The 12,752-nt window shown below is 39.9% G+C and overlaps 1 protein-coding gene across 1 annotated transcript in view; it reads left to right on the top strand.

The window, feature by feature from the left end:
- Nucleotides 1-12,752, top strand: part of LOC126091818 (E3 ubiquitin-protein ligase RMND5A) — an 88,199-nt gene that overhangs the window by 53,563 nt on the left and 21,884 nt on the right. Inside the window, exon 6 of the mRNA XM_049907095.1 lies at nucleotides 12,369-12,534. Within this exon, the coding sequence (XP_049763052.1) occupies nucleotides 12,369-12,534 (166 nt within the window). The remainder of the gene's footprint in view (nucleotides 1-12,368; nucleotides 12,535-12,752) is intronic.

Raw genomic sequence — 12,752 nt, 5'->3', positions numbered from 1 at the left:
GAACGGAGCCGTGGAATGATTACCTCAAAATGACTTTGAACCATGTTTTCAAGGTCAAACCAAGGTCAAGTTCATTTTTGCAAAAGGTAATCCCAATTTTTTATTTTATGTTCATGTTCTACCTCAAAAAAAAACCATATTGTTTGTAGGGAACGTTTTTTAGAAAAACCAATGTTCTGTCGCCAGGGGGCACTTCATTGTAACTTTCTGAGGTTACCAGTATCTCAAGAACGAAGCGAGATCAGGAAAACATTTGAATGAAAATTTTGTACGGTTTCTGAACTTCGTCCACTGGTGAAATTTCCGTGAACTTGAAATGGCCTTGAAATTCTTCAGTAGGAATTAACCTGAAAGTAAATACCGTCGGCATTAGCAGAACCCGGTGTGCACTACTTGGGGGTGCCAAATCAGAGACTAGCATTGTACTTGTGCCAGCACAATCAGAGAAGAGGAGGGTGGAGCTTTGAGGCTAACTAATAAGCATCATTGTTGGGGATTTTGAAATCATGACTTGGAGGTTCAGAGAAATTTTACCTTTGGAGACTCTGAAAATTTCTTGGCTTTGCTGACTTAGAATGATTCTTGACTGGCGTGACTTTCATAACTTTTTCTCTTATGTTGTTAAAAAAAAAAAAAAAAAAAGGTGTGTTAAGGGATTTAGAAAAATTGCACCTCGTTGAATTCTGATGAATTTCGACTCGTGGGACTCAGAACAATCTCGCCACGTGAGACTCTAATGAGTTCCAAAGTGAAAATTTTCCAAATCCATACAAGCAAAATTATTCTCACCATCAATGTTTGGAGCCCATAAGAGAAAAATTTATCTGAGTCACTTTGTCTTGCAGTCGACTTTCTTGGGCCGGTCTTTCATTTCTGCCTTCTCTCCATATTTGAAAAGGACAGATTACCATGGGGTATTTCATTATTTGATTATCTACGTCAATATTTTCTTGCAGGGAGTTTGTGCTATTGTCGCTAAAGATCCACACCTTTTGAATCGTCAAATTCAGCGAATGCATGGCGTGCCTCGATCAGCGGTATCAGCGGTATCTTTAAATTCCACCCATATCGCTTACATATCGCCCAAGCAATTGAGCCTGGGAATCCTGAGAGATTCCTGGCATTTTGTCGATGGGCCGATACGCAAATACGTCATGATCCCTTTCTCTTCACACACTCTCTTTACGTTCGAGGCAAATGGGAGGAGTCAATCTCCATAATGCACACTTTTGGCAGAAGCTAATCCTCACTGGCAATGAGATCACCGAATACAGAGGCAGTGGTCAATCAATGTCTGGGTGGGCATAGTTGGTGATTACATGATAGGTCCTGTTTTTTTGGCAAAATGTTGAACGGCTTGTGCTATCTTCATATTCTCCAGAATCTGGTGCTTCCTTTATTAGAAAATATCCCCCTAGACGTACGAGCACATATGTGATTTCAACATGACAACGCCCCTGCGCATCAGGCCTTATCTGTCAGAAGGTACAGTAATGCAACTTACCCAAATCGATGGATTGGTATCGGCAGCCCAGTTCATGAGTTCCCGCCAAGATCACCAGACTTAATGCAATTTTTCTTCTTCTTAAGGGGAGCTCACCCGACAATGCCAGAAGATATGAGAGAAAGGATTGTGGCGGCTTTCCAGGCAATCGCCCATCAGACATTGAATGTTGTTGAGACTATTTTCTGACAGCGCGCAAATGTGCATTAGGCATAATATACAGTTGATTGAGCATCTGAGATCCTACATTTCCAATGAGAACCATGTTAATCAACCCCTTTCAGGGTTAACGATGTGCGAAGTCCGCTGGCAACCTCCATGTGGTGCACATTGGGTTCCACTAATGCCGATGGTATTTGATTTCAGGTTAATCCCTACTATAGAATTTCAAGGCCATTTCAAGTTCACAAAAATTTCACCAGTGGACAGAGTTCAGAAACCATACAAGATTTCCACTGAAAATTTTTCCCAGTCTTGCTTCATTCTTCAGAGACTGGTAACCTGGGAAAGTTACAATGATGTGCTCCGTGGCAACAAACCATTGGTTTTTCGTAAAAAATGTTCCCTTCAAACAATGCGTATTTTTTCCCGTAGAATATGAATATAAAAATAGGGGTTACCACTTGCAAAAATGAACTTGACCTTGGTTTGACCTTGAAAAACTTTTCTGTGGGGTCCTCATTCCATTAATGCAGATGAACTATTATTGCAAATTTCAAACTTTCAGAGTCCTTACGGAATACCGTTGACCAATCAGAGTGTGAGAGTTTTTATTTACATAGCTTATTTTATCTTCTATTCTCTAGAATGCCTTTTTGCATCCTTTCATTCTATTCCATATATTCCTATTGAGAAGATTATGTAATGCTTTGTTGTGCTCATTTGTGAATTGTTTGTGGGAATCCTAGAATCCTGGGAATATGCACATCTGTTTCCTGGAAACAATTATGGGGAAATTACTAATTGTTTCTAGTCTATCACACACAAAGGAATCAAAACTGTATCTGCACAATGTGGCTCTTCCCTCCTCTCCAGGAGTGCTAGTCCTGCAAGTTTTGCAGGGGAGATTCTGTGAAGTTTGGAAGGTAGGAGATGAGGTGCTGGTAGAAGTAAATCTGTGAGGATGGAGCATCAGCTGTACTTGGGTAGTTCAGACGGTCGAGTACTTGCTACGAAAGGTAAAGATCCCAAATTTGAGTCTTTGTCTGACTTACAGTTTTAATCTGTCATGAAGTTTCAAGTAGTACTCTTCACCAAGGCAAAGTTTCCAAATCTGCCAGGACGTTTCATGCAGTACATTTTGCCAAGACAAAATTTCTTCCCCTGCCAGTACACAGGATCAGAACTGTGCCCCTCAGTCAAACCATACTCTGCTACCGTTGAACTGGTAGGGAGCTAGGGTCTGGGTGTAGTATGGCGCAGAGCATAAAAAAAAAAAAAAAAAAAACCACAAAGGCCTATCGTACAAGTATCAAAACAAGTAAAATTGATTCACCACAGTAACAGATACCTGACACTTGAATGCTATACACATCTGTGAAGCAGATGCAACCATAAATGCAAAATAATTTTAAGGGCAACAAATTGCATCTGTCTGTGAAGCACACACAACATCATCATCATCATCATCATCATCATCATCATCATCATCATTTAAGACTGATTATGCCTTTCAGAGTTCAGTCTGGAGCATAGCCCCCCTTATACAGTTCCTCCATGATCCCCTATTCAGTGCTAACATTGGTGCCTCTTCTGATGTTAAACCTATTACTTCAAAATCATTCTTAACCGAATCCAGGTGCCTTCTCCTTGGTCTGCCCCGACTCCTCCTACCCTCTACTGCTGAATCCGTGAGTCTCTTGGGTAACCTTGCTTCTCCCATGCGTGTAACATGACCCCACCATCTAAGCCTGTTCGCCCTGACTGCTACATCTATAGAGTTCATTCCCAGTTTTTCTTTGATTTCCTCATTGTGGACATCCTCCTGCCATTGTTCCCATCTACTAGTACCTGCAATCATCCTAGCTACTTTCATATCCGTAACCTCAACCTTGTTGATAAGGTAACCTGAATCCACCCAGCTTTCGCTCCCATACAACAAAGTTGGTCGAAAGATTGAACGGTGCACAGATAACTTAGTCTTGGTACTGACTTCCTTCTTGCAGAAGAGAGTAGATCGTAGCTGAGCACTCACTGCATTAGCTTTGCTACACCTCGCTTCCAGTTCTTTCACTATGTTGCCATCCTGTGAGAATATGCATCCTAAGTACTTGAAACCGTCCACCTGTTCTAACTTTGTTCCTCCTATTTGGCACTCAATCCATTTATATTTCTTTCCCACTGACATTACTTTCGTTTTGGAGATGCTAATCTTCATACCATAGTCCTTACATTTCTGATCTAGCTCTGAAATATTACTTTGCAAACTTTCAATCGAATCTGCCATCACAACTAAGTCATCCGCATATGCAAGACTGCTTATTTTGTGTTCACATATCTTAATCTCACCCAGCCAGTCTATTGTTTTCAACATATGATCCATAAATAATACGAACAACAGTGGAGACAGGTTGCAGCCTTGTCTTACCCCTGAAACTACTCTGAACCATGAACTCAATTTACCATCAACTCTAACTGCTGCCTGACTATCCATGTAAAGACCTTTAATTGCTTGCAAAAGTTTGCCTCCTATTCCATAATCTTGTAGAACAGACAATAACTTCCTCCTAGGAACCCGATCATATGCCTTTTATAGTTCTATAAAGCATAGATACAATTCCCTGTTCCACTCATAACACTTCTCCATTATTTGCAGTAAGCTAAAGATCTGGTCCTGACAACCTCTAAGAGGCCTAAACCCACACTGATTTTCATCCAACTGGTCCTCAACTAATACTCGCACTTTCCTTTCAACAATACCTGAGAAGATTTTACCCACAACGCTGATTAGATACCTCTGTAGTTGTTACAATCTTTTCTGTTTCCATGTTTAAAGATTGGTGTGATTACTGCTTTTGTCCAGTCTGATGGAACCTGTCCTGACTCCCAGGCCATTTCAATTATCCTGTGTAGCCATTTAAGACCTGACATTCCACTGTATTTGATGAGTTCCGACTTAATTTCATCCACCCCAGCCGCTTTATTGCACTGCAATCTACTGACCATTTTTTCCACTTCCTCAAATGTGATCCTATTTTGATCATCATTCCTATCCCATTCTACCTAGAAATCTGAAACATTACTGATCGTATTTTCACCTACATTGAGCAACTCTTCAAAATATTCCCTCCATCTGCCCAAGGCATCCACAGGATTCACCAGCAGTTTTCCTGACCTGTCCAAAATGCTTGTCATTTCCTTCTTACCTCCCTTTCGAAGACTGCTAATTGCACTCCAGAATGGTTTTCCAGCAGCTTGACCCATAGTCTCCAACCTGTTTCCAAAGTCTTCCCACGATTTCTTCTTGGATGCTGCAATTATCTGTTTGGCTTTGTTTCTTTCTTCAACATAACTTTCTCTGTCTACCTGGGTTCTGGTATGTAGCCATTTTTGATACGCCTTCTTTTTCCTTTTACAGGCTGCCTTGACTGTATCATTCCACCAAGCTGTTTGCTTCATCCTACTTTTACACACTACTGTTCCAAGACATTCTTTAGCCACTTCTAGTACTGTGTCCCTGTCCCTGTACATTCAACTAACTGGTACCTTTCTGAGATCGCTGTTACGTACTTGTGCCTGATTTCCTTATCCTGAAGTTTCTCCACTCTTATCCTCCTACATATGGACCTGACCTCCTGCACTTTCGGCCTCACAATCCCAATTTCACTGCAGATTAAATAATGATCAGTGTCATCAAAGAATCCCCTGAATACATGTGTGTCCCTCACAGCCTTCCTGAATTCCTGATCTGTTATTATATAGTCAATGACAGATCTGGTTCCCCTGCCTTCCAAAGTATACCGATGAATGTTCTTATGTTTAAAAAAGGAGTTTGTGATTACTAAGCCCATACTGGCACAGAAATACAAGAGTTGTTTCCCGTTCCTGTTGGCCTCCATATCCTCTCCAAATTTACCCATAACCTTTTCATACCCTTCTATTCGATTTCCAATCCTGGCGTTAAAATCACCCATGAGCAGAACACTGTCCTTGTCCTTTACTCTAACAACTACATCACTGAGTGCCTCATAAAAACTATCCATCTTATCTTGATCTGTCCCTTCACAATGCGAATATACTGACACAATCCTAATTTTCTTGCTACACACTGTCAAATCTATCCACATCAGTCGTTCGTTTACATACCTTATTGCAACTACGCTGGGTTCCATTTCTTTCCTGATGTAAAGCCCTACACCCCATTGTGCTATTCCTGCTTTGACTCCTGACAGGCAGACCTTGTATTCTCCCACTTCCTCTTCTTTCTCACCCCTTACCCGAATGTCACTAACAGCCAAAACGTCCAGCCCCATCTTACTTGCAGCCTCTGCCAGCTGTACCTTCTTCCCAGAGTAGCCCCCATTGATATTAATAGCTCCCCATCTCATTACCATTTGTTTGCCAAGTCGTATCTTAGGAGTCCCTGGTTTGTCAGTTAGAGGTGGGACTCCGTCACCTCCAAAGGTCCGAGGCATTTTGCTCTGATTGCACACCCAACAGTATATCCAAAACTTATCAAAGTTTAATACACAAAATTTGCAAACAACAGACATCTATGAAGCAGAAAAAGTAGAATGTTTTACGATCTATACTAAAGCGGGTAAAAAATGAGGCGTTTAAAAAAGAAACAAACTGTACTCGTGTTAGAAGTAGAAAAAAACAAGAGTTTTATTAAAAGTATTTCAATGTACATAAATTACACAAGTCTGTGAATCAGATGGAGCAGAATGCGGTAATAGAACTAACTTTTCAGGTATTATCAAGAGCTTTACTTTTAGAAGCCCAGGTGATATCTTGTTTGTGCAGCTTGTAGGACATACAGAATGCAAATTAGATTACTTAGCAAGTGAATGACAAACTGTACTAAGACCACTTAAACAGAACGGTGAATTGTGAAAATGTAACAGAAGTTGTTTTTGCACCAGAAATAATAAACCAAAGGAAGTATTTAAATTCAGTGCAGCTGATTTGTTGATTAGCAAATACATACACCAATAGTTCAAATAACGTTTGACTTGCTATAAATAGACAGAATAGACCATTACACTATACTACAAAATTGCAAACTACAAAAAGGCATTATTGCCAGCTTTCTTGAACACAGTGCACAACCAGTATGTATTCTAAAACACACACTCGGATAGCAAGTGAAAGACTGCACAGGCATCCCCCAAACACCATGGAAATAAAGCACCAACAGTGCAAAGTGAGAATTACAATCAAATGAGCATTAGGCTTAATGATTTCAGAATGATCCACCTTTCATGCATCACCCAAACTATGACCAGTAGAATGACTGGACAAGAACAATAAATGACATCTAGTGGCAACAGAGTGGAAGTTTGTCCAGCCATAGGTCGAAGTCTCTCAAGGACAGTGTAGGTTGCCACGACCATCAACCAAAGCAGCATGGAACTCTCCAAAATGAACTGCAGTATGTGGCCTTGTCTCTTTGTACACAGAGTAAGACCTTAACTCTTCAGTAGCCAAAGGTTTGGACCACTATGTACACACCAGTAATTCTGACACAAGGAGCAACCCACGACTACACCTCAGTACAAGGCATGATTCTAAGCATGGCTCTGTCCAGAGAGCAACTCCCTGCCAACCTCCAGCCGACAGCCTCTTGAAGCGATTGCCAAGCTGCAAGCTGTGCACACTCTTAAATCGTCCTTGAATTGCTGCAAAATTGCCATCAGTGAGGATGCATGAGAAGCCATAGCATAACAACATAACCAAAGAGATTCAACAACTACCAGAACTGATACTGGGGCATGCATGCATCTCAAGTACTTTTTCAATAAAAGCTATGAGAAATCTCTAACTTTCTCTGCTGTACCAGTAGCACATTGAGTTCAGACTTGCATCTTACTTGTTTTTAAACTAGAATTGCACAAAAACACAGCCTGTTGCTCAGTTTTATCTATTCTAATCGAGATTTCTAGCTGGACTCTTGAAAAAGATTCATTACAAAATCAAATTTTTCTACTTCTACTTCTAATTAGGTACTGTTAGATACCTTCAAAATTCCTCAGTAATACACCTGAACTTAGTTGCCATTTCTGAGTGTACCTCTTGAATTGACATCCATTAATAAATTTGACTTAACTAATCACACTGTATTTCATTTGTCACTTCCTTGTTGACTTTGGTACTTCCTGGAAATATTTGTATTCATATGATATATTTAATGTCTTTGTGATTCATTTATATTTTGTTCTCAACAGTATCAATTTTGACATGAAGATTTGGTTCTACCTTTTTTACGCTGTCTTCACTATCTAGCTATATCTGGGAAATTTTTCATTCTGTAGCTTCTCCTTGTCAGCATATTTTCACTTCGTCTGTGATTCCTACTGCTGTTTGTGATACTTCTTGACTCACTGTTCTAGCTGAGCTATCTCCTCCATTTAGTCATAGCTTAATTTTGTTTTTAATTTTACAGTACATTCTTGTAGTTTTGCATTGTCTTTCCCCACCTTTGTAATTATTCCTTCTGTTTTGTTTCCTGGCCCTATTTTAATGTGACTATTAACTGGTCCTGTTGTTATATGTCACGTATCATTTGATTTATTCTGTGCAGCATCTTCCTTAGTGTGTGTTCATTCTAGTGTCAACTTTCTTCTCACACTTCCTTATTTTTTGCTAACTTGTGTTTTTGTGGGACCTGTGGTGCTGATCAAAGGCACCACGACAGCTATGAACTGCATGAACATTATTGCAGTTCTTTATGCTTGATGTCTTTCCTGACAGCACTGGCATTTTGCAGTAGGCTAACTGTGTATGCTACAGTGGTTAGAGGAGCATCGTTGTGAACTGATGTTGATATATTGGTCTCTAAATTCATATGATCTGAACTCAACTGAATGTATTTGGGGTGCTACAGGGTGTCAGCTCTGTGCCCACGAACCTGCAGCTCACAATTTATGGGAATTTCATGACCTGTGTGTAGACATCTGGTGCCATGTGTCTTCTGAACCTACCAAGGACTGAAATAGCCGTGCCACACAGAATCACTGTTGTACTGCATTCCCGAGTTGGACCAGCACGCTGTTAAGCAGGTGGTCATAATGTTTTGACTCATCTGTGTATCTTGTGAACTATATAGTTAATGAGCTCGTATAGTGGTTTGCACGTAAGAAGGCTGCAGCATGATGTGCTCTGTGCAGAGAGAGATGGAGAATATTTTGTGGCATGGCCAGAGTGCTCTCTGTCTGTCCCACGCACCACACTCCAGCCATCACCTATCCTGGTGACTGGTAATGATGGGGCAGGCACTACACCAGATGACTGTTTCTGCTTCTGACTGTACCTAGTAGAAATTATATGTTCAGCAAAATAGCACTGTCACTTCATAACATAATACTTGTGTTTGCTTTATGCCTCCTATAATGAACTTTATAGTAATTAAGTAACCTCACTGTACCTAAACTAACATGAAAATCAACACTTAGTTTTTTATGCACACCCTGAATTGCATGCTACTGGCAGGCTTTGCTGAATGACACTGTTGGCTGGAGTGTCAAATGGAACACTGCTCCTTGCCACTGCACATCGTCCCATGCCTGTCTTCTTACGTTCGCGCCGTTACAACAATGTACCCTAATATTATGTACATTCTACTGACCAAGTTCGTCCTTTCTTGAATTTATTGACCTCTTGGCTCACTTTCCACTTGAGTACTTTGTTGTTAAATATTTGTCTGTCTTGTATATCAAAATCTGTTAAGCCAGCATCATTGAGATCTTTTCTGATTTCAGTGATTCACTTCATGTTCTCAATGTTTTCTGTGTACTCCAAGATCAATTTAGTTTGTCGAGTGTCCAGCATTCTCTTGAAAGCCCATAAAATTTCAGTTTGTTTCTTCGTGTTGTGTACTATGTTAGGTATCTAGTCAGTCACTTGTCTACTGCACAGTCTGTGGCTTTCTTCCGTCTTATTGGGAAGAAGGATATTTTTTATGATTCTTCTCTCTAGATTGATATTTTTAGTGCACCTTTTCAATCCGTGGCCAATGTTTCTGATGTGTATAAGGTTTCTGGTTTTCTTTTGGCGGGGAGTCTTAGCATTGAACAGTTGTGTTGTTACAGTGTTAAGTATGGAACCCTGCACAGACGGTCGGTCAATGTGATGTAAGTAACGTGCAGTCATTGAATTCTTGTCAGCAGGAGGTGTCACCCCAAAGGAAATTCATCAGAGAATGAAAGCAGTTTATAGTGATTGTGTTGATGTGAGTACTGTGCATCATTGGGGGAGTATGCTTAAAGATGCTGAGGCGGAAACATCTGACCTGCATGACAAACAAAGAGTTACACATCCTGTGACAGCAACCAATGAGTTTCACAACCAAAATGTTGACAGATTGATTCAGGACGATCGTCGTATCACTCACAGAGAAATTGATAACACAATCAGCATTTCACAAGAATGCGTGCGTCTCATTGTATTGCTTGGCTATCGTAAAATCTGTGCATGATGGGTATGCTGGATGCTGCCTCCTGAAATGAAATCACAGACTTGAAATTTGCCAGGAACTCCTCTCACGTTATGACAATGAAGGTGACACCTTTCTCCATTCAATTGTGACAGGAGGCGAAACGTGGGTACACCATTACAACCCAGAGACGAACTTCATTCTATGGAATATCGACACAAAGACTTGCCCCACAAAAAGAAATTCAAGATGCAGCTCTCAGCTGGAAAAATCATGGCCACAGTGTTCTGGGACACAGATGGTGTTATCCATGTTGATTTCCTTGATCATGGAACAACAAATTCAGAGTGTTAAATCACAACGCTAGGAACTCTGAAACGATTGCTAACAAGGGTCCAAAAGGAAAAGGGAAATGTTTTCCTGCAGCATGACAATGCCAAACCACACACTTCATGTGCCACCACAGCAGAACTTTAGAGACTGAATCTCACCACCATATGGCATCCTCCATACAGTCCTGATTTAGCACCGTCTGACTTCCATCTGTTCCCAATAATGAAAGACGATCTGTGGGGACATCATTATGCTTCTAATGAAGATGTTGAGAGAACTGTGAGATTGTGGTTGCGGAAACTGTGTCGACTTCTTCCATGACGGCTTCGGAAGACTTGTTCATCATTGGCAGAAATGTACCCAATTGGCTGGTGATTATGTGGAAAATTGAATATTGGTAACTAAATATCACATTCTAAGGATTATTTCTGCATTTGATGTATTAAAATATTCGCATCTAAACCCAGTGAACGAAGGTGGAGACATTACTTTTCATTCAACCCTTGTAATAACTCACTTCAACATCATGTGACAGTTGTGGATTTATGGAAGATGTTTCCAGTCTTCTAGGATGTTCTGGTCATCTTTTGATTTCTCTATTCATGACCTCCTTACTCTATCCCATTGGTCTGTATCACCTCTGCGAGACAATTGAATTTATGAATTCTATTGATCTCACAATATTTTGTAGTAATCATTTTTGGTGCATCTTTTTGGTTTGACACATATTTCATTTTCTCAAAAATGATCTGTAATCTGACTTCTTCAGCTTTCTCTTTCAAGACCTAGATTTGCTTTACCTTGGTTTCTATGTCATACTATCGAGAGATCATCAGCAAATAGCAAATGCCAGACATCCAGTATCTAGTCCTTCGATTGTACTTCCTAGCCTGCGCATGCTTGAGAATGTGCCTGCTTGCATGCACACACACATGCACATGCACAAACAGAATTTGACAGAAGGGTAAATTACAGTACATATATAATTTATGAAATTGTGCACCCGATAACAGAGATGGACCTGTTCTTTCTGATCTAAAGCCTGTTAATCAATGTCCAGATTGTTTCATGAAAGACATCAATTCTAAATTACAGTCTATTTATTGGTTATCTCTTCTAACAGTTCCCATTACAGTTACATTGTTTATAGTGATAAAGTTTAACTTTATTTCTGGGATTAGCAGTGTGCAAATGCACTTGAATGAATTGATGTTCTCAATAAAAACTGTTATACATGGTTACTGTGGCACTGTTTTTTAATGTCAGTGTTGATTGAAACACACATTAATAATGACTGCTTATTCATACCCATTGTGATTCTTTTTGCAATAATTTAGTTTCCACATAGCGGACATTAGCTTTGATATCGCTGCACTCTTCTTTCTTTACCCTTCAAAATGTAGCTTTTCTCTGACAGTAAATATTGGGTGTTTCAAAGTGTTAAGGTTGTGCATTCACATGTGACATAATCAACTATACCATGGAACTCCAACACACACACACACACACACACACACACACACACACACACACACACACAAATATCTGCAGACCTCACAGGAAACTCCAGAGGTAAATCAGCAAAGTGTGTGAGTCCACTCGACCGTAGAGTACTAATGGCAAACCTGTGTTATTGTTGCAACATGTATTCAACATGTATTAATTTACAGCAAACCTGTAAAGAAGAAGAGAGAAAATAAAAGGTGTGGAGTTACGTTCATGAATTATTAATTATCTTCCTGATGGTGATCTCAATTGTTACTAAAGCAAAACCAAAAATCGTTAAATCTGTGTGCCTCATGTTGGTGGGACTATTAATACTAGTGTAAAAGATATTTTAGTGGTGGTGTGTGAATATATGTAGATTATTGTGCACTTGTTTCCAAGAGAGACATACCATTTGCTCCTAAGGCTGATTCACACTTTTCTCTTTAACAGAAATCCAAAGCTTAATGGGAATGCTTCTGTATCTGCCTCATGGTATTGATAAATCTCCATATAGCCATCTGTTAGACCCAAATATGTGGGTCGAAATAGCAGATGTTTTCACAAGAGATGCGTGTTCCCTGCTTGGTTTAAGTGTTGATAGCCCTTTGACAGTATGGTAAGTAATTTTCAGAGGACACAACTCTTTCTAGTTTCCTTGTAGATGGATTTTTTGTTGGGCAGTGGAAGACATGCATGCTCCACTTGTGCACCTTTGTTTTACGTGACGTATTTCTAGTTTGATAAATTCTTAATAGGAATAACAGGCTACTAAACAGGGAGTATTTCAAAACTTGCTTCAGTCACAAATAATGTTTATCACATTAAGGCATTCAT

This window comes from Schistocerca cancellata, chromosome 1 (assembly GCF_023864275.1).
Source record: "Schistocerca cancellata isolate TAMUIC-IGC-003103 chromosome 1, iqSchCanc2.1, whole genome shotgun sequence".
Classification (NCBI taxonomy): Eukaryota; Metazoa; Arthropoda; class Insecta; order Orthoptera; family Acrididae; genus Schistocerca; species Schistocerca cancellata.
Note: the sequence above shows the minus strand (reverse complement) of the source record. Positions and strands in the feature narration are given on the sequence as shown.